The 22,732-nt window shown below is 46.2% G+C and overlaps 1 protein-coding gene across 2 annotated transcripts in view; it reads right to left on the minus strand.

Moving 5' to 3' along the window:
• The window catches only part of LOC110500006 (calcium-independent phospholipase A2-gamma), a 40,341-nt gene that overhangs the window by 14,736 nt on the left and 2,873 nt on the right, over window positions 1–22,732 (minus strand). Inside the window, exons 3-8 of one of the 2 annotated variants that reach the window (XM_036959407.1) lie at window positions 19,287–19,436; window positions 16,740–16,891; window positions 16,390–16,484; window positions 12,795–12,966; window positions 12,506–12,563; window positions 11,568–11,762 (exon numbers count right to left, since the gene is read on the minus strand). In XM_036959407.1, coding sequence (XP_036815302.1) covers window positions 11,568–11,762; window positions 12,506–12,563; window positions 12,795–12,966; window positions 16,390–16,484; window positions 16,740–16,891; window positions 19,287–19,436 — 822 coding nt within the window. The remainder of the gene's footprint in view (window positions 1–11,567; window positions 11,763–12,505; window positions 12,564–12,794; window positions 12,967–16,389; window positions 16,485–16,739; window positions 16,892–19,286; window positions 19,437–22,732) is intronic. The other variant, XM_036959412.1, reaches the window with a different exon arrangement.

Below are 22,732 nucleotides of genomic sequence, written 5' to 3' on the forward strand. Positions count from 1 at the left end.
ACAGATCGACTGTGTGTCTGTAGTAACAGATCGACTGTGTGTCTGTAGTAACAGATCGACTGTGTGTCTGTAGTAACAGATCGACTGTGTGTCTGTAGTAACAGATCGACTGTGTGTCTGTAGTAACAGATCGACTGTGTGCCTGGAGTAACAGATCGACTGTGTGCCTGTAGTAACAGAGTGACTGTGTGCCTGTAGTAACAGAGTGACTGTGTGCCTGTAGTAACAGAGTGACTGTGTGCCTGTAGTAACAGAGTGACTGTGTGCCTGTAGTAACAGAGTGACTGTGTGCCTGTAGTAACAGAGTGACTGTGTGCCTGTAGTAACAGAGTGACTGTGTGCCTGTAGTAACAGAGTGACTGTGTGCCTGTAGTAACAGAGTGACTGTGTAACTGTAGTAACAGAGGGACTGTGTGCCTGTAGTAACAGAGGGACTGTGTGCCTGTAGTAACAGAGGGACTGTGTGCCTGTAGTAACAGAGGGACTGTGTGCCTGTAGTAAGAGAGGGACTGTGTGCCTGTAGTAACAGAGTGACTGTGTGTCTGTAGTAACAGAGTGACTGTGTGTCTGTAGTAACAGAGTGACTGTGTGCCTGTGTGTCTGTAGTAACAGAGTTACTGTGTGCCTGTGTGTCTGTAGTAACAGAGTGACTGTGTGCCTGTGTGTCTGTAGTAACAGAGTGACTGTGTGCCTGTAGTAACATAGTGAATGTGTGTCTGTAGTAACAGAGTGAATGGGTGTCTGTTAACAGAGTGACTGTGTGTCTGTAGTAACAGATTGACTGTGTGTCTGTAGTAACAGAGTGACTGTGTGTCTGTAGTAACAGAGTGACTGTGTGCCTGTAGTAACAGAGTGACTGTGTCTGTAGTAACAGAGTGACTGTGTGTCTGTAGTAACAGAGTGACTGTGTGTCTGTAGTAACAGAGTGACTGTGTGTCTGTAGTAACAGAGTGACTGTGTGTCTGTAGTAACAGAGTGACTGTGTGTCTGTAGTAACAGAGTGACTGTGTGCCTGTAGTAACAGAGTGACTGTGTGCCTGTAGTAACAGAGTGGCTGTGTGTCTGTAGTAACAGAGTGACTGTGTGTCTGTAGTAACAGAGTGACTGTGTCTGTAGTAACAGAGTGAATGTGTGTCTGTAGTAACAGAGTGACTGTGTGTCTGTAGTAACAGAGTGACTGTGTGTCTGTAGTAACAGAGTGAATGTGTGTCTGTAACAACAGAGTTACTGTGTGCCTGTGTGTCTGTAGTAACAGAGTGACTGTGTGTCTGTAGTAACAGAGTGACTGTGTGTCTATAGTAACAGAGTGACTGTGTCTATAGTAACAGAGTGACTGTGTCTATAGTAACAGAGTGACTGTGTGTCTGTAGTAACAGAGTGACTGTGTGTCTGTAGTAACAGAGGGACTGTGTGCCTGTAGTAACAGAGGGACTGTGTGCCTGTAGTAACAGAGGGACTGTGTGCCTGTAGTAACAGAGGGACTGTGTGCCTGTAGTAACAGAGGGACTGTGTGCCTGTAGTAACAGAGGGACTGTGTGCCTGTAGTAAGAGAGGGACTGTGTGCCTGTAGTAAGAGAGGGACTGTGTGCCTGTAGTAACAGAGTGACTGTGTGTCTGTAGTAACAGAGTGACTGTGTGTCTGTAGTAACAGAGTGACTGTGTGCCTGTGTGTCTGTAGTAACAGAGTTACTGTGTGCCTGTGTGTCTGTAGTAACAGAGTGACTGTGTGCCTGTGTGTCTGTAGTAACAGAGTGACTGTGTGCCTGTGTGTCTGTAGTAACATAGTGAATGTGTGTCTGTAGTAACGGAGTGAATGGGTGTCTGTTAACAGAGTGACTGTGTGTCTGTAGTAACAGAGTGACTGTGTGTCTGTAGTAACAGAGTGACTGTGTGTCTGTAGTAACAGAGTGACTGTGTGTCTGTAGTAACAGAGTGACTGTGTGCCTGTAGTAACAGAGTGGCTGTGTGTCTGTAGTAACAGAGTGACTGTGTCTGTAGTAACAGAGTGACTGTGTCTGTAGTAACAGAGTGACTGTGTGTCTGTAGTAACAGAGTGAATGTGTGTCTGTAGTAACAGAGTGAATGTGTGTCTGTAACAACAGAGTTACTGTGTGCCTGTGTGTCTGTAGTAACAGAGTGACTGTGTGTCTGTAGTAACAGAGTGACGGTGTGTCTGTAGTAACAGAGTGACTGTGTCTATAGTAACAGAGTGACTGTGTGTCTGTAGTAACAGAGTGACTGTGTCTGTAGTAACAGAGTGACTATGTGTCTGTAGTAACAGAGTGACTGTGTGCCTGTAGTAACAGAGTGACTGTGTGCCTGTAGTAACAGAGTGACTGTGTGCCTGTAGTAACAGAGTGACTGTGTGCCTGTAGTAACAGAGTGACTGTGTGCCTGTAGTAACAGAGTGACTGTGTGCCTGTAGTAACAGAGTGACTGTGTGCCTGTAGTAACAGAGTGACTGTGTGCCTGTAGTAACAGAGTGACTGTGTGCCTGTAGTAACAGAGTGACTGTGTGCCTGTAGTAACAGAGTGACTGTGTGCCTGTAGTAACAGAGTGACTGTGTGCCTGTAGTAACAGAGGGACTGTGTGCCTGTAGTAACAGAGGGACTGTGTGCCTGTAGTAACAGAGGGACTGTGTGCCTGTAGTAACAGAGGGACTGTGTGCCTGTAGTAACAGAGGGACTGTGTGCCTGTAGTAACAGAGGGACTGTGTGCCTGTAGTAACAGAGTGACTGTGTGTCTGTAGTAACAGAGTGACTGTGTGTCTGTAGTAACAGAGTGACTGTGTGTCTGTAGTAACAGAGTGACTGTGTGCCTGTGTGTCTGTAGTAACAGAGTTACTGTGTGCCTGTGTGTCTGTAGTAACAGAGTGACTGTGTGCCTGTGTGTCTGTAGTAACAGAGTGACTGTGTGCCTGTGTGTCTGTAGTAACATAGTGAATGTGTGTCTGTAGTAACGGAGTGAATGGGTGTCTGTTAACAGAGTGACTGTGTGTCTGTAGTAACAGAGTGACTGTGTGTCTGTAGTAACAGAGTGACTGTGTGTCTGTAGTAACAGAGTGACTGTGTGTCTGTAGTAACAGAGTGACTGTGTGCCTGTAGTAACAGAGTGGCTGTGTCTGTAGTAACAGAGTGACTGTGTCTGTAGTAACAGAGTGAATGTGTGTCTGTAGTAACAGAGTGACTGTGTGTCTGTAGTAACAGAGTGAATGTGTGTCTGTAACAACAGAGTTACTGTGTGCCTGTGTGTCTGTAGTAACAGAGTGACTGTGTGTCTGTAGTAACAGAGTGACTGTGTGTCTGTAGTAACAGAGTGACTGTGTCTATAGTAACAGAGTGACTGTGTGTCTGTAGTAACAGAGTGACTGTGTCTGTAGTAACAGAGTGACTATGTGTCTGTAGTAACAGAGTGACTGTGTGTCTGTAGTAACAGAGTGACTGTGTGCCTGTAGTAACAGAGTGACTGTGTGCCTGTAGTAACAGAGTGACTGTGTGCCTGTAGTAACAGAGTGACTGTGTGCCTGTAGTAACAGAGTGACTGTGTGCCTGTAGTAACAGAGTGACTGTGTGCCTGTAGTAACAGAGTGACTGTGTGCCTGTAGTAACAGAGTGACTGTGTGCCTGTAGTAACAGAGGGACTGTGTGCCTGTAGTAACAGAGGGACTGTGTGCCTGTAGTAACAGAGGGACTGTGTGCCTGTAATAAGAGAGGGACTGTGTGCCTGTAGTAACAGAGTGACTGTGTGTCTGTAGTAACAGAGTGACTGTGTGTCTGTAGTAACAGAGTGACTGTGTGCCTGTGTGTCTGTAGTAACAGAGTTACTGTGTGCCTGTGTGTCTGTAGTAACAGAGTGACTGTGTGCCTGTGTGTCTGTAGTAACAGAGTGACTGTGTGCCTGTAGTAACATAGTGAATGTGTGTCTGTAGTAACAGAGTGAATGGGTGTCTGTTAACAGAGTGACTGTGTGTCTGTAGTAACAGATTGACTGTGTGTCTGTAGTAACAGAGTGACTGTGTGTCTGTAGTAACAGAGTGACTGTGTGTCTGTAGTAACAGAGTGACTGTGTGCCTGTAGTAACAGAGTGACTGTGTGTCTGTAGTAACAGAGTGACTGTGTGTCTGTAGTAACAGAGTGACTGTGTGTCTGTAGTAACAGAGTGACTGTATGTCTGTAGTAACAGAGTGACTGTGTGTCTGTAGTAACAGAGTGACTGTGTGTCTGTAGTAACAGAGTGACTGTGTGTCTGTAGTAACAGAGTGACTGTGTGCCTGTAGTAACAGAGGGACTGTGTGCCTGTAGTAAGAGAGGGACTGTGTGCCTGTAGTAACAGAGTGACTGTGTGCCTGTAGTAACAGAGTGGCTGTGTGTCTGTAGTAACAGAGTGACTGTGTGTCTGTAGTAACAGAGTGACTGTGTCTGTAGTAACAGAGTGAATGTGTGTCTGTAGTAACAGAGTGACTGTGTGTCTGTAGTAACAGAGTGACTGTGTGTCTGTAGTAACAGAGTGAATGTGTGTCTGTAACAACAGAGTTACTGTGTGCCTGTGTGTCTGTAGTAACAGAGTGACTGTGTGCCTGTAGTAACAGAGGGACTGTGTGCCTGTAGTAAGAGAGGGACTGTGTCTATAGTAACAGAGTGACTGTGTGTCTGTAGTAACAGAGTGACTGTGTGTCTGTAGTAACAGAGGGACTGTGTGCCTGTAGTAACAGAGGGACTGTGTGCCTGTAGTAACAGAGGGACTGTGTGCCTGTAGTAACAGAGGGACTGTGTGCCTGTAGTAACAGAGGGACTGTGTGCCTGTAGTAACAGAGGGACTGTGTGCCTGTAGTAAGAGAGGGACTGTGTGCCTGTAGTAACAGAGTGACTGTGTGTCTGTAGTAACAGAGTGACTGTGTGTCTGTAGTAACAGAGTGACTGTGTGCCTGTGTGTCTGTAGTAACAGAGTTACTGTGTGCCTGTGTGTCTGTAGTAACAGAGTGACTGTGTGCCTGTGTGTCTGTAGTAACAGAGTGACTGTGTGCCTGTGTGTCTGTAGTAACATAGTGAATGTGTGTCTGTAGTAACGGAGTGAATGGGTGTCTGTTAACAGAGTGACTGTGTGTCTGTAGTAACAGAGTGACTGTGTGTCTGTAGTAACAGAGTGACTGTGTGTCTGTAGTAACAGAGTGACTGTGTGTCTGTAGTAACAGAGTGACTGTGTGCCTGTAGTAACAGAGTGGCTGTGTGTCTGTAGTAACAGAGTGACTGTGTCTGTAGTAACAGAGTGAATGTGTGTCTGTAGTAACAGAGTGACTGTGTGTCTGTAGTAACAGAGTGAATGTGTGTCTGTAACAACAGAGTTACTGTGTGCCTGTGTGTCTGTAGTAACAGAGTGACTGTGTGTCTGTAGTAACAGAGTGACTGTGTGTCTATAGTAACAGAGTGACTGTGTCTATAGTAACAGAGTGACTGTGTGTCTGTAGTAACAGAGTGACTGTGTCTGTAGTAACAGAGTGACTATGTGTCTGTAGTAACAGAGTGACTGTGTGTCTGTAGTAACAGAGTGACTGTGTGTCTGTAGTAACAGAGTGACTGTGTGTCTGTAGTAACAGAGTGAATGTGTGTCTGTAGTAACAGAGTGACTGTGTGTCTGTAGTAACAGAGTGACTGTGTGTCTGTAGTAACAGAGTGACTGTGTGTCTGTAGTAACAGAGTGACTGTGTGTCTGTAGTAACAGAGTGACTGTGTGTCTGTAGTAACAGAGTGACTGTGTGTCTGTAGTAACAGAGTGACTGTGTGTCTGTAGTAACAGAGTGACTGTGTGTCTGTAGTAACAGAGTGACTGTGTGTCTGTAGTAACAGAGTGAATGTGTGTCTGTAGTAACAGAGTGAATGTGTGTCTGTAGTAACAGAGTGAATGTGTGTCTGTAGTAACAGAGTGAATGTGTGAATACCAGGGAGACGGTGTCTCCAAGGGAATAGAGGGGTACAGGAGTTGGACAGTAGCCTGGTGGAAAAGCTCCATGTTCCTCCAGGGTTTAACACAGGAGGAGAGCTGGCCCTGAGGAGGAGAGGAGCAGACAGAGGCCAAAGCACTTATTTATCCTCGATCCCTCCTCCACTCCTCCCCTATCCCTCCTCCCCTCCTCCCCTATCCCTCCTCCCCTCCTCCCCTATCCCTCCTCCCCTCCTACACTTTAACCCTATCCCTTCTCCCCTCCTCCATTCCTCCTCTATTCCTCCCCTATCCCTCCTCCACTATCCCTCCTCCACTCCAACCCTATCCCTCCTCCACTATCCCTCCTCCACTCCAACCCTATCCCTCCTCCACTATCCCTCCTCCCCTATCCCTCTCCACTCCTCCCCTATCCCTCCTCCACTCCAACCCTATCCCTCCTCCCCTATCCCTCCTCCACTCCAACCCTATCCCTCCTCCCCTATCCCTCCTCCCTGCCTGCCTGCCTCATCTATGGAGGCAGTACTGCAGTACAAGGCTGATAATAGCATCTCTTCTGGCCAATGACAACACAGAAAGAAAAAAACTACCAGGTTTACTAGCAATACTAGATAATAGCCTACATCTTCATCAATATTTCAGTAGTTCACTGGTACTTGAAGCAGGTGAAACCACATACTCAAAATATCTCTATCTTAAAGGGTTTTAACTGGACGTTTTCTAGCGCTTCCCTTAAACGCTTCATTCTTAGTTCTCATCCTCTCCTTTCCCATCCATGTGAGTGACAGTGGATGTATAGGCTAGAAGTGTTCATTCTGCCAGGCCGGTGAAGAGTCTTTCTGTTTAGGACAGCACCATGTGGGAGAGGAGATTGCCACACAAAAATGCCCCATAAAAATGCCCCATTCCTGCCCACCGACAAGGGAGATGTCATGGCTGATCATTATTCAGTTCTCCATGCATGGCCTTCCCTGGCTGGCATCCTGGTATCCTTTGTCAACTTCTGAAGTCTTCTAGTTCTGTGGTCTTTAGTGGGATAATGGCAGCTTCAATGTGGCATGGCTCCTCCTTTCTTCTCTTCCTCCACCGGAGAGGCATTCTCTCTATGGCTGTAGTGTGTTGTGATGTAATAGCGCCGTAGCCACTGTTGTTTACCACAGTTCTAAAATCAGAATCCTGTCAGTTAGAGCTTAAAATGTCCACCATTCCAGGGCTGCGGAATCTGGATAGAAATTACAGCGCATTCAAAACAATCACGAAACGGTTGCTTGAGAATTCTAGAATTTCCCGGCGTTCATTCAGCACATGGCTGTTTTATGGCACTTTCGACACAAGGCGGCGATTGTTTCGGGGTGGAGAGGTAACGGAAGGGCGACCTATGACTCCCTCACTGGGGAATTCTGACATCACACACACAGACGCCATGTTGTGCAGACTCTTCGACTTCAGAAAAACGTCCACTCGACCAAAAGAAGGGTATCGGACTGCTGGTGGGCTTCTAAATATTGCTTATTGGACTGGAGAAATTATGAAAGATGATGGAATTGAGAAAATGTCATGATTTAATCTTACTCCAATGTAAATACACAACCTAATAACTTCACAACCACATGTATAACGGCAATGTTGGCTAATGTAATTAATCAAATTCACAGCTTCAATTTAAACATGTTAGATTTCAGTTTTTCTTCACAGCAGAAGTAGTGGAACGGATAACAAGACCTTGTTGAAACCCAGGTGTCGTTTTTACATTTTAAGGTGTCCCACTTTCCCAGCGAGCGGTGAGAGCTTTCCTCAGTTAGAAAGCACCTAGCAGAGACTTGACAAACATCTATAATGGAGGTTGTCTGCTTGCTTCTCCATTTTAACGAGGCTGATGTAGCAGTCAGACAGTGTGGGATGAGGACTATGTATATGTAGTGTGTGTGTGTGTCTCTGGGAAAGATGAGACCAGGAAGTAGCGAGGTCATCAACCATTCTATTTCATATCCCAGCCAGAGAGTTCCCCACTCACCTAGAGAACTTACAGTAATTCCAATTAAGAGTGTGGAAGCACGGGATTCCACCTTTGATGTAAAATGTGTGTGTGTTTCCTAAGCCAAAATGGGAGGATATTGCCAGGATTACATTATGAGATGTCAAGCCCAGGCAGACATGAAACCCCACACGTCATTCACCTGGGGTTGAAGAGAGACATGATCTGATGTCTCTAGGAGCCAGCCAGATGGGCTTACTGATGAATAAGCCCCATCCAGCACTGTGTGTGTGGGCGGAAGAGGGGATATAATATTATTGATCAGTAAAATAGCTGAGAGGAGTCAGGATGTAGGTATTTGCTGTTGCAGTGCTCTTCTCCTGTCTAATGGCATCCGTCTTTAGATGCCTATTTAGAATGGATATTGACGTTAAGTATCTCAGGCAGGCTTGCGTCTCAAACACCACCCTATTTCCTATGCACTACACTAATAGGACTCCGGTCAAAAGTAGTGCACTATTTAGGGGATAGGGTACCAAACCCTTAGTTTGACCGACTCTTCCTGCTCTCCATCTAAATGGACCTGTCTGGAAACGAACAAACGCTGACGGGAGAGGGGTGGAGCTCCTCCATTTTACCGCGCTGATGGTTTACACATTAAACCAGAACTCCTGAAGTGTGTTGAGGAGATTGGGATGATCCAGGATAATGTGAAGTAGAAACACACTGGAGGAAGGACATAAAAACACCTCAGTCATTTAAATACAGGCTGCTGCTGTGAAGGACACATCCTGACGTATTCTACCATGAATAATCCTGTTACAACGCCTACATCAACCCCCGTCCATACTGACCGTGTTAGAGCCTTGGTCCTGTATGACTCAGTTGGTGTGGAGGTAGCAACACCAAGGTTCTGGTGCAAATCACATTCACTATAAAACATTTATGCAGAAAACTTGCTGTGCTGTAGGCCTATGTCACTTTGCATTAAGTGGTATACATTATTTAAGTGGTAATGCCCGAGAAGCAGGTTTGGAGGATATATTGGCACAGGTGTTAGGCCCGAAACAAAGTCGAGCGCCGGCAAACCGTGACAGTACATCCTCCAAACACCGGCTGAGGGCATTATGACTTTTATACAATGGTTACCATATTAAAATAATGACTTCCATATTTTCATTAAAAACATTATTTTGGGGCCTCCCGGGTAACGCAGTGGACCAAGGCACGATGCAGTGCTAGCTGTGCCACCAGAGACTCTGGGTTCGAGCCCAACAACACAGCTAACACAACCCCTTCAAACTGAAGCTGGTAAGACTGAGAACTAGCTGCACTTCGTTTCACCGGTTTTCTTTGTGTGTTTCCATAAAAATGATGCTGATTCATGGTTTCGACTGGCTGAGTAAAGCTGTCTGCCATGTCCTGACTCCCAACATGTTCATTACTCTGGGACAGCTGGAGATCCAATTTGAATATTGAAACAATGTTGCAAATGTCGGAGAGACAGACAGCAATGTTTATACAAATCTCCGCTGTTGAAGACTGTTGGTCTAACAGAAATGTGAGATAATGTCTAGATGTTTTTTATAGTGGACAACAACTAGTCTAAGAGAAATGTGAGATAATGTCTAGATGTTTTTTATAGTGGACAACAACTAGTCTAAGAGAAATGTGAGATAATGTCTAGATGTTTTTTATAGTGGACAACAGCTAGTCTAAGAGAAATGTGAGATAATGTCTAGATGTTTTTTATAGTGGACAATAGCTAGTCTAAGAGAAATGTGAGATAATGTCTAGATGTTTTTTATAGTGGACAACAGCTAGTCTAAGAGAAATGTGAGATAATGTCTAGATGTTTTTTATAGTGGACAACAGCTAGTCTAAGAGAAATGTGAGATAATGTCTAGATGTTTTTTATAGTGGACAACAGCTAGTCTAAGAGAAATGTGAGATAATGTCTAGATGTTTTTTATAGTGGACAACAACTAGTCTAAAAGAAATGTGAGATAATGTCTAGATGTTTTTTATAGTGGACAACAACTAGTCTAAGAGAAATGTCAGATAATGTCTAGATGTTTTTTATAGTGGACAACAACTAGTCTAAGAGAAATGTCAGATAATGTCTATGTTTTTTATAGTGGACAACAGCTAGTCTAAAAGAAATGTGAGATAATGTCTATGTTTTTTATAGTGGAGATCAAGTTCATGAATTGCTTGGCTGGGCTGATGAGATAGTGGATTGCTCAGTCAGATGGAACAGAGTAAATAGGCATTTTAACATCATAGATTTAGCTGATGGTAACTTGTAGAATAGACACCGGCTGGAATGTGGTTTACAACCAATCAGCATTCAGGATTAGAACCACCCCTTGTATAATATATTAACACTAAGTAGTAAACTACACAGGCCATCAGAGAGCTAAGTGCTGGATCCCTCTAACAGGCCGTCAGAGAGCTAAGTGCTGGATCCCTCTAACTGGCCGTCAGAGAGCTAAGTGCTGGATCCCTCTAACAGGCCGTCAGAGAGCTAAGTGCTGGATCCCTCTAACAGGCCGTCAGAGAGCTAAGTGCTGGATCCCTCTAACAGGCCGTCAGAGAGCTAAGTGCTGGATCCCTCTAACAGGCCGTCAGAGAGCTAAGTGCTGGATCCCTCTAACTGGCCATCAGAGAGCTAAGTGCTGGATCCCTCTAACAGGCCGTCAGAGAGCTAAGTGCTGGATCCCTCTAACAGGCCGTCAGAGAGCTAAGTGCTGGATCCCTCTAACAGGCCGTCAGAGAGCTAAGTGCTGGATCCCTCTAACTGGCCGTCAGAGAGCTAAGTGCTGGATCCCTCTAACAGGCCGTCAGAGAGCTAAGTGCTGGATCCCTCTAACAGGCCGTCAGAGAGCTAAGTGCTGGATCCCTCTAACAGGCCGTCAGAGAGCTAAGTGCTGGATCCCTCTAACTGGCCGTCAGAGAGCTAAGTGCTGGATCCCTCTAACAGGCCGTCAGAGAGCTAAGTGCTGGATCCCTCTAACAGGCCGTCAGAGAGCTAAGTGCTGGATCCCTCTAACAGGCCGTCAGAGAGCTAAGTGCTGGATCCCTCTAACAGGCCGTCAGAGAGCTAAGTGCTGGATCCCTCTAACAGGCCGTCAGAGAGCTAAGTGCTGGATCCCTCTAACAGGCCGTCAGAGAGCTAAGTGCTGGATCCCTCTAACAGGCCGTCAGAGAGCTAAGTGCTGGATCCCTCTAACTGGCCGTCAGAGAGCTAAGTGCTGGATCCCTCTAACAGGCCGTCAGAGAGCTAAGTGCTGGATCCCTCTAACTGGCCGTCAGAGAGCTAAGTGCTGGATCCCTCTAACAGGCCGTCAGAGAGCTAAGTGCTGGATCCCTCTAACAGGCCGTCAGAGAGCTAAGTGCTGGATCCCTCTAACTGGCCGTCAGAGAGCTAAGTGCTGGATCCCTCTAACAGGCCGTCAGAGAGCTAAGTGCTGGATCCCTCTAACTGGAGAGGATTAGTGAAAAGGATGTGGAATAGGGAAGGCAGACAGGAGAGAGAGAGAGAGAGAGAGAGAGAGAGAAAGCGAGGCCAGGGAAGATATGGAGTATTGGTGGCAGCTGTAGTGTAGAGCATTGTGAGGGGCAAAGCATTAGGGTTTCTAAAACTCGTCTTACCTGGTGAAGGTCGTGTCCCAGGGCAAACTCCTGGAAGTACCCTGGGGCAGCGGAGGACGCTCTGACGGCCTGCCACAGCTTGTGTTCACAGCCCCCCAGGTAGTGGGAGCGCACCCCTGGCTGAAGGTTATAGTTCCTGAACACATAGGCCTTCAGAGGAGTGCCCCTGTTCACGATGGTACTCACTGCTGCCATCTGGTGGTAAGAGGATACATGAGATAAAAAAATATTTAAAAAAAAAATCGCACTTGGCCCCATTTGATAAACTGCTGGTGATTTAAAAGGTCAATGTACATAACCATGAATTGAAGAAGAGTGGCATTAATAGACTGTTGCTGTATCCACTTAATCCCCACAAGAGATACAGGAAGGATGTCATATACATTAAATATGACAATATCATTAAAAACAGAACACAAATGCACTACTATATAAAAGTTATATGACATGTAGTGACAACATTTAGAGCCATAAAGATACCTTAGAACACAGTAATGCTCTGAGGAGCCATTTAAATAGAATCTATACAACTGTTAGTCGTTACACAATCAGATGTTATAAAAGCCTAATAACACCACAGACAAGCACGTATTCTGACACATACAGTGTAATCCTTACCAAGCACCTCATTATTATTTCACTGCCTAGCCTCAGCCTGGCTGTCGTACATGGAACTAGTGAATGTGTGGATTCTGTGTCAGCCTAGCCACCGGAGCTGCAGCAGTGGGTGTGTGTGTGTGTGTGTGTGTGTGTGTGTGTGTGGTAGAAATGGTTCCAGCCAGCCAGTGAGACGATGGCCAGAGGCTTTCTCATTGACCTCATTATTAAGAGACGGAGGGACTTCCTTTTCAATGCTCCTCCCTCAGCAACCGTGAGGGTGTGTCTGTGTGTGTTTGCCAGCTCCACACTGTTAGTCACGCCATGTTAGAAAAACTCACCTTTGGGCATTTGGGGTTTCTTGATGTTTCCACCATCAGATCAGAGCCCATTTTTTCTCTGTGGGAGAAAATGAAAGGAGAGCTTAGTCTGGGGCTGTGTCTGTACAAGTTACTAGCCTTAAAATCCTTGCTTCCTCTACTGGTTTCCTCCATTCCCCTCAAAGCTCATTGGAGGAAGTCAGAGGAAGGGACCTTTGTTCATCTCCACCAATGAGCTTTGAGAGGAATTGATCTGCTGTGCTGTTCTTAATTCATGAAGTTAATCTATTCCATTATATTAAATACTAACTTGAGAATGTTCTCCCAGGTCTCGGAGTCGTAGAAGGCGTGGCTCCAGCCCATCTTGACGGTTCCCACGATGACGTTCTGCTTGAAGACGTCAGAACCCAGCTTCCTGTAGAGCACCTCACACTCATTTAGAGGGATCTGGAACACACCCAGCATGAAGCCCAGGATGGAACCTGACAGAGCGAGAACAGGAGGATATTCAGCCACACACGGAGGACGAAGAATGTACACTTTAAAAATGATTATTTGTTTGTTTGTTAGTCCAATAACACCAACATATTTTCATATTGAGACCTGAGGAGAGACATGGAAAAACCCTACCCCCCATTATAGACTATAAAACAAATCCTACTCCTTATATTACAACCAACTAATTGCAGCATTACCACAAAAATGGAAGAGGCAAGTAGAGGAGGAGGGGGGGGGGAGGGACTATGATGTGTGTGATATATATATATATATATATATATATATATATATATATTTATTATCAGTTTCCTTTAAAGACCAAAAACATTGACAGCTGTGCCATATAAATTGCAAAATATTTGGGAAGAGATTTGATGTACCGATTCCATGGCACATGGTTTATGAATTGAAACGCAGAACACCACCAGATTCAAAAGTTCACATTTTGCAATTTAAATTATACAAAATTATTGCAACCAAAATAATAATAATAATAATAATAATAATAATAATAATAAATATATATATAATTTTGGTTGCAATAATTTTGTATAATTTAAATTGCAAAATCTGCAGAGCTGGGAACATTGTATCCCACTGGGATACAATGTTCCCAGCTCTGCAGATTTTGTAGCGAGGAGGCAGAGTCATTAGATCATTTCTTTTGGTACTGTCCATATGTAGCTTGTTTTTGGTCACAGGTCCAGGAAGAAGAATTGCAACATTTACCTAGAACTAACACTGCAGATAGCAATACTGGGTGACTTGAAAAGTGAAGCGATCAATAATATAATAATTATGAGAATAGAAAGGTTCAGTACTTTTGCGAAGCATCACAGCACAGTTGAAAAATATATGGCTGCTAGAAATCCTACATGGATGGTGTTGAGAATCCCTGAACAAGGTTTTAGAGCTGCTGTCTGACAAAGGGAGGCCACAACGTAAATCTCATTCTTCCAGTCGTCCCTGGACCAGGGGCAGACCTGGGTTCAAATAGTAATTAAAAATTATCTCAACTACAGCTGTGATGAACTGAGCTTGCCAGGCTTAACTGTCCAACAGAATAGTCCCAAAACAGAAAACCACACACATCTGGCAGCCCAGGCACACTAGAGGAAACACTCAAAGTATTTGAAAGATTTTAAATAGTATCAGGGTCTGGGGCTTACGGAGCAAGAGGCAAACTGGATAGGAGGCTAAGTGCCTGTAGGATCATCCGTTATGGGTATCATTACCCAGGGATGATCCATCCACAGACACTGGCTGGGATTAAAATGGCCGCCAATGAACCAACCACAGTGACAAGCAGATCACTGCTAGCGTCCACAGGACCACAGCCATATAATGACACTAGCTATGACCATATAGTGATGTACATGATAAGACAGTCTCCTGCCCTGTAGACAAGACGGTCTCCTGCCCTGTAGAGACTTCCGCTAACAGCCAAACCACAAACCCCATCTCTCGCTGTTTCTCCAGTAACATTTCCCACACCCATCACCAGTCACCTGACCCAGGCCGCATGCTAGCAGCGCCACAACACCAACCTATCTACTAACAGCAGCTCCATCCTAACCCAACACACAACCCAAATATGTACCTGCCTTCCTGCTGAACTCTCTCTGGGGCCCAAACCCTGCCTGGGGAGAGGATGTCCCCCACCCACCCCCCAGCATTGGGGCAGCTGCTGCCAGCCACTATCCAAGAAGACAGGTCCCTGTCCCAAAACTGGCATGGCAGGGTGAACCCAGGGTGTGCCAGCCAGCCATATCATCGTGCCCAGAGCGAGATGGGCAGCCAACTCCAAATGTGGTGGCTGTCCTTAATGTTAAAGTTATCCTTAATGTTAAAGTAATCCTTAATGTTAAAGTAATCCTTAAATGTTAAAGTATGCACATTACTTAGCTTATGAGGTGGAGGGGATTACCTTGACTAACACACTGGCCAGCCGTCTCACACACACAGAAACACACAGACCTTCAGAGAGCCCAGGGCTAGGCTGGCTTCCTCCAACGGGAGAGGATCAGGGACAATGGATACGGAGAGGGGGAGACAGACAGGCAGACAGAGACAGACAGACAGACAGAGAGCATGGCCGGGGAAGATAGAGGTTTGGTGGCAGCTGTAGGGTAGCGCTTTGTGAGAGGGAAAGCATTAGGCTTCCTAAAATGAGAGAAATGGTCAGGCCATGACGGACCTTGAGAGGAGGAGCAGGGGGTTATGGTAAACGGCACCACCATGTGGTGGTTGAGAGTACTACAATATTATATTGGGGCTAAGGCAGGTCTAAGGCACTGCATCGGAACGCTTGAGGCGTCACTACAGACACCCTGGTTCGAATCCAGGCTGTATCACAACCGGATGTAATTGGGAGTCCCATAGGGCGGCGCACAATTGGTCCAGCGTAATCCGGGTTTGGCCGTCATTGTAATTAAGAATGTGTTCTTAACCGACTTGCCTAGTTAAATAAAAAGTTGTTTTCTGTTATATATATATATATATATATATATATATATAAATAAATAGACATGACAACTGCCAGTAGATTATGTAGGTTTGATAAGGTATAGTCAAATCATTCAATAGCTGTTCTATTTTTTATGTAAGGTTTAATCTTCTTTTTCCGCTACTGGGAATAAATAAACAAGGAAAAAACTATACACAATTATGAAAAATTGTGTTTTCCTTCTCTGGCACTCAAAATACTCTAGTCATCTACCTTCCAGTATTATATAAACTGGAGACCATTAATCAAGTCTGAAATAAGAGAGGAGATCTGCTGAATTAAGAGCTTGCCCACGACAGTACAAAAGAAAATGACAACAAGACTAAAGATTTGACATCCATTTACCACCCCCTAATGTTCCATAATGCCTGTGTCCTGGCATGCAGTGCAGGGTTGTGGACTGAGAGGACTGAGCAGAGCAGGAACCTGAGTCAGCCACGGGACTGAGCAGAGCAGGAACCTGAGTCAGCCATGAGGACTGAGCAGAGCAGGAATCTGAGTCAGCCATGGGGACTGAGCAGAGCAGGAATCTGAGTCAGCCATGGGGACTGAGCAGAGCAGGAACCTGAGTCAGCCATGAGGACTGAGCAGAGCAGGAATCTGAGTCAGCCATGGGGACTGAGCAGAGCAGGAATCTGAGTCAGCCATGGAGACTGAGCAGAGCAGGAATCTGAGTCAGCCATGGGGACTGAGCAGAGCAGGAACCTGAGTCAGCCATGGGACTGTTTTTTGTGTGTTTTTTTTCAGCCATGGGACTGAGATGGGTTCAGTCCCAGTACAGAACTGACTGGGAGGAGCAGTGAGCACTGCTCTGTTTAGAATGACCCACCCTGCAAGCTGCCCTCACAAACACACACTATTAGCCAGAGATAAAGTAGGTTAGGAGGACAATGCAACATACCTGTGCTGACACCACAGATGTAATCAAACAGTTGGTAGATGGGTTTTCCCGTCAGGGCTTCCAGTTTCTGCAGAGTCTGAAGGGCAATCAGTCCCCTGGACAGTAGAAAACACACACATCATGAAGAGCACTAATATAGATTGTCTACGGGATGTAAAAGTGAGTGGAGACGAAGTAATAACACTGATAATAACGCCAGTGCCACACACATTCAAATGGAGAACATTGGATAAACTTGAACGCGATGGCAAAACAGTCTTCCTAACGCTCTTACTAGGTCTCTTATGTTCCTTTTCCCCCCTCAAATGCTACCCTCTTTCCTACACACACACACACACACACTACTGTACCTGGTTCCCCCTCCGTCGATGGACAGGACCCTGATTCCCCGGCCCTTGACAGGGTTGGTGTATCCCACCAGCGTGAGGGCCTCCCTGACTGCTGCCTTCAGAGACGGGTCCTCAGCCTGGCGGAGACGCAGTAGGCACGGGATCGCCTTCTCCTGAGGGCCACACACACACACAGCAAGATAACAATATATAGTTAACGTCACTGACAGCCATACGGTCAGTTCTAGAACTAATGCAAGTGGTTTTCAAATCAGTCAATTCAGGAACTAGGCTGAAATTGCACATTCTTCTCAGATAAGCGTGGCAGAGAATTGGAATTTAAGTTTACTTCATGAATTTACTAAGTGAAAATGTTAAAAGTGTACCCCAAACCTGCCCCCCAGGGAAGAAGGAACCATAGCTTGCCAGTCCCTCGTACTAAAATAGGTCGGCAAACACAAGCTTAGCAGAAGCTTTTATCCAAAGCAACAGAGTACAGCGAGTGGCATGCATTCAGTAGGGTACGCATTTTAGTACATATGACCCCTGTGGAACAGACGTCATGCCTCCAGCACACACACACATTGACCTTAATACAAACAACACCTTAGAGGTCAGAGGAAATGGCATGCAACATCTGTGACCAGTGGATTGACATAACTATACTGTAACTGAACAGACTTTAAAAACACTCTTCTGTATCCTCACTTGATCACTGTTGACGAGGTTAACCAATGTTTCCTCAGGCCAGAAACAATGGCCTTGGGTTAAGTTGTCCAATGGGACAGTCCCTACAGATACGGGTATGTGTAATGTAAATAACCTGCATGATGATAAGGGAACATACACTGAGTGTACAAAACATTAGGAACACCTGCTCTTTCCATGACACAGACTGACCAGGTAAAAGCTATGATCCCATATTGATGTCACCTGTTAAATTCAGTTCAATCAGTGTAGATGAAGGGGAGGAGACAGGTTAAAGGTGAAGGGGAGGAGACAGGTTAAAGGTGAAGGGGAGGAGACAGGTTAAAGGTGAAGGGGAGGAGACAGGTTAAAGGTGAAGGGGAGGAGACAGGTTAAAGGTGAAGGGGAGGAGACAGGTTAAAGGTGAAGGGGAGGAGACAGGTTAAAGATGAAGGGGAGGAGACAGGTTAAAGGTGAAGGGGAGGAGACAGGTTAAAGGTGAAGGGGAGGAGACAGGTTAAAGATGAAGGGGAGGAGACAGGTTAAAGATGAAGGGGAGGAGACAGGTTAAAGATGAAGGGGAAGAGACAGGTTAAAGATGAAGGTGAGGAGACAGGTTAAAGGAGGATGTTTAAGTCTTGAGAGGTATTCTGTATGTGTGCCATTCAGAAGGTGAACGGACAAGACAAAATAACTAAGTGCCTTAGAGCAGGGTATGATAGTAGGTACCAGGCGCACCGGTTTGAGTGCGTCAAGAACTGCCACGCTGCCGGGTTTTTCAAGCTCAACAGCTTCCTAAGTGTATAAAGCATGTTCCACAACCCGAAGGACATCGAGTCAAGTTGACACAACTGAGGGAAACATTGGAGTCAACATGGGCCAGCATCCCTGTGGAAAGCTTTCTACACTAGAGAGTCCATGCCCGGAGGAATTGAGGCTGTTCTGAGGTCGAACTCAATATTAGGAAGGTGTTCCTAATGTTTTGTCACTCAGTGTATAGGCCCACATACAAACCTGGGGCGGCATGGTAGCCTAGTGGTGAGAGCGTTGGACTAGTAACCGGAAGGTTGCAAGTTCAAACCCCCGAGCTGACAAGGTACAAATCTGTCCTTCTGCCCCTGAACAAGGCAGTTAACCCACTGTTCCTAGGCCGTCATTGTGTAGTTAAATAAATGTAAAAAAATATATATATATATATAGGAACACAGTTCTCTCAATTAATGATTTTCTTTTATACAAGCACTATGTTGGCTAAGCTGTTGTCATAGCAAAAGTTGGTAAAGAAAAGGAGAGCCGGACACTCTAGGAGCTCAGATTCAGTCATTTCAATAACCTAATAACCAATGTTTCATCAGCGTCGAAACGTTGGTTATTAGGTTATTTAATGAGTGCATCGGAGCTCCTAGAGTATGTTGCTCTCCTTTTCCTTTCCACGTGTTCTACTCTGCTAGCCAGCACCTCGCCTACACAGGTGTGTGTTTCTTTCGCCTCTAGCCATAGCAACAGTTGACATTTAGCAAGTCAGAGAGCTTAAGGACGTGCCCTGGTCAAACGTAGGACACTATATAGAGAATACGGTACCATTTGGACAGAACCCCAAAGAGTAAGACAAACAGAACAGCCGCCCCAGATATTCTCACCAGACAACATGATTATGTATGCAGAGAAACCCTGCTGTACTGCATACTGCTCTGAGGGGAAAGATTAAGGTGAAGAATTGATCAGGTGTGTGTGTGTGTGCGCGCATGTTTCCAAACTACTGATCAGCAGTAAATAATGCCATTTTTTCACCCTTCCATTAAATTCAAATCCACATTACTGAAACATTGACTTTATGACAACGCTGAAACGATGGGCCTTTACAGCAGTGAGCCAGCCCACCTTGACAGCCACCCCGCGGGTCTCTGGAAACTCCAGTAGATGAAAGCTGAGCTCCTCCACTCTGTTGATGTAGACCCTGACATCAGACGCTCGGTTTAACGCCTTGACCAGGGACCGGGTCCGGTTGTCCACGCTCACCCTAGCTATGATCTATAGGAACAGATCACACACACAGGTTAGACACTTTCTCAATCACCACAACAACAGTTAAGTCTGGCTTATCTAATACCTCATGTATTATTGACTGATTTAGCCATGATGTCAATAACTCAGACACAACCTACCTACATTTGCACTTGACATGTATTATGGGGTGTTTGCTCTAAAATGACCAGTCTATAGGCCTGAAACAGTTTATTTTGTAAGAAGAACCATATCCCATCTAAATGTCTAGAATGTTAAGAGGATTTCTTCTCCTACCACAGGAGGTCGCTGGAATTTTAAGAGGGGAGGACGGGCTCCTGGTAACGACTGGAGCAGAATAAGTAGGGAGGACGGGCTCCTGGTAACGACACAACAGTGGTAGGCTTGATTACCAACAACGACGAGACGGCCTACAGGGAGGAGGTGAGGGCCCTCGGAGTGTGGTGTCAGGAAAATAACCTCACACTCAACGTCAACAAAACTAAGGAGATGATTGTGGACTTCAGGAAACAGCAGAGGGAACACCCCCCTATCCACATCGATGGAACAGTAGTGGAGAGGGTAGCAAGTTAAGTTCCTCGGCATACACATCACAGACAAACTGAATTGGTCCACTCACACAGACAGCATCGTGAAGAAGGCGCAGCAGCGCCTCTTCAACCTCAGGAGGCTGAAGAGATTCGGCTTGTCACCAAAAGCACACAAACTTCTACAGATGCACAATCGAGAGCATCCTGGCGGGCTGTATCACCGCCTGGTACGGCAACTGCTCCGCCCACAACCGTAAGGCTCTCCAGAGGGTAGTGAGGTCTGCACAACGCATCACCGGGGGCAAACTACCTGCCCTCCAGGACACATACACCACCCGATATCACAGGAAGGCCATAAAGATCATCAAGGACAACAACCACCCGAGCCACTGCCTGTTCACCCCGCTATCATCCAGAAGGCGAGGTCAGTACAGGTGCATCAAAGCTGGGACCGAGAGACTGAAAAACAGCTTCTATCTCAAGGCCATCAGACTGTTAAGCAGCCACCACTAACATTGAGTGGCTGCTGCCAACACACTGACACTGACTCAACTCCAGCCACTTTAATAATGGAATTGATGGGAAATGATGTAAATATATCACTAGCCACTTTAAACAATGCTACCTTATATAATGTTACTTACCCTACATTATTCATCTCAAATGCATACGTATATACTGTACTCTATATCATCGACTGCATCCTTATGTAATACATGTATCACTAGCCACTTTAACTATGCCACTTTGTTTACATTCTCATCTCATATGTATATACTGTACTCGATACCATCTACTGAATCTTGCCTATGCTGCTCTGTACCATCACTCATTCATATATCCTTATGTACATATTCTTTATCCCCTTACACTGTGTACAAGACAGTAGTTTTGGAATTGTTAGTTAGATTACTTGTTGGTTATTACTGCATTGTCGGAACTAGAGGCACAAGCATTTCGCTACACTCGCATTAACATCTGCTAACCATGTGTATGTGACAAATACAATTTGATTTGATTTGATGATTTGATTTGACTGGAGCAGAATAAGTAGGGAGGATGGGCTCATGGTAACGACTGGAGCAGAATAAGTAGGGAGGACGGGCTCATGGTAACGACTGGAGCAGAATAAGAGAGGAGGACGGGCTCATGGTACGACTGGAGCAGAATAAGAGAGGAGGACGGGCTCATGGTACGACTGGAGCAGAATAAGAGAGGAGGACGGGCTCCTGGTAACGACTGGAGCAGAATAAGAGAGGAGGACGGGCTCATGGTAACGACTGGAGCAGAATAAGAGAGGAGGACGGGCTCATGGTAACGACTGGAGCAGAATAAGAGAGGAGGACGGGCTCATGGTACGACTGGAGCAGAATAAGTAGGGAGGACGGGCTCCTGGTAACGACTGGAGCAGAATAAGTAGGGAGGACGGGCTCCTGGTAACGACTGGAGCAGAATAAGAGAGGAGGACGGGCTCCTGGTAACGACTGGAGCAGAATAAGAGAGGAGGACGGGCTCCTGGTAACGACTGGAGCAGAATAAGTAGGGAGGACGGGCTCCTGGTAACGACTGGAGCAGAATAAGTAGGGAGGACGGGCTCCTGGTAACGACTGGAGCAGAATAAGAGAGGAGGACGGGCTCCTGGTAACGACTGGAGCAGAATAAGTAGGGAGGACGGGCTCCTGGTAACGACTGGAGCAGAATAAGAGAGGAGGACGGGCTCCTGGTAACGACTGGAGCAGAATAAGTAGGGAGGACGGGCTCCTGGTAACGACTGGAGCAGAATAAGTAGGGAGGACGGGCTCCTGGTAACGACTGGAGCAGAATAAGAGAGGAGGACGGGCTCCTGGTAACGACTGGAGCAGAATAAGTAGGGAGGACGGGCTCCTGGTAACGACTGGAGCAGAATAAGAGAGGAGGACGGGCTCCTGGTAACGACTGGAGCAGAATAAGTAGGGAGGACGGGCTCCTGGTAACGACTGGAGCAGAATAAGTAGGGAGGACGGGCTCCTGGTAACGACTGGAGCAGAATAAGAGAGGAGGACGGGCTCATGGTACGACTGGAGCAGAATAAGAGAGGAGGACGGGCTCCTGGTAACGACTGGAGCAGAATAAGAGAGGAGGACGGGCTCCTGGTAACGACTGGAGCAGAATAAGAGAGGAGGACGGGCTCCTGGTAACGACTGGAGCAGAATAAGAGAGGAGGACGGGCTCCTGGTAACGACTGGAGCAGAATAAGAGAGGAGGACGGCTCCTGGTAACGACTGGAGCAGAATAAGAGAGGAGGACGGGCTCCTGGTAACGACTGGAGCAGAATAAGAGAGGAGGACGGCTCCTGGTAACAGACTGGAGCAGAATAAGAGAGGAGGACGGGCTCCTGGTAACAGACTGGAGCAGAATAAGAGAGGAGGACGGCTCCTGGTAACGACTGGAGCAGAATAAGAGAGGAGGACGGGCTCCTGGTAACGACTGGAGCAGAATAAGAGAGGAGGACGGGCTCCTGGTAACGACTGGAGCAGAATAAGAGAGGAGGACGGGCTCCTGGTAACGACTGGAGCAGAATAAGAGAGGAGGACGGGCTCATGGTAACGACTGGAGCAGAATAAGAGAGGAGGACGGCTCCTGGTAACAGACTGGAGCAGAATAAGAGAGGAGGACGGGCTCCTGGTAACAGACTGGAGCAGAATAAGAGAGGAGGACGGGCTCATGGTAACGACTGGAGCAGAATAAGTGGTGGATCAAATACATTAAACACATGGTTTCCATGTGTTTGAT

This window comes from Oncorhynchus mykiss, chromosome 2, assembly GCF_013265735.2.
Source record: "Oncorhynchus mykiss isolate Arlee chromosome 2, USDA_OmykA_1.1, whole genome shotgun sequence".
Lineage (NCBI taxonomy): Eukaryota > Metazoa > Chordata > Actinopteri > Salmoniformes > Salmonidae > Oncorhynchus > Oncorhynchus mykiss.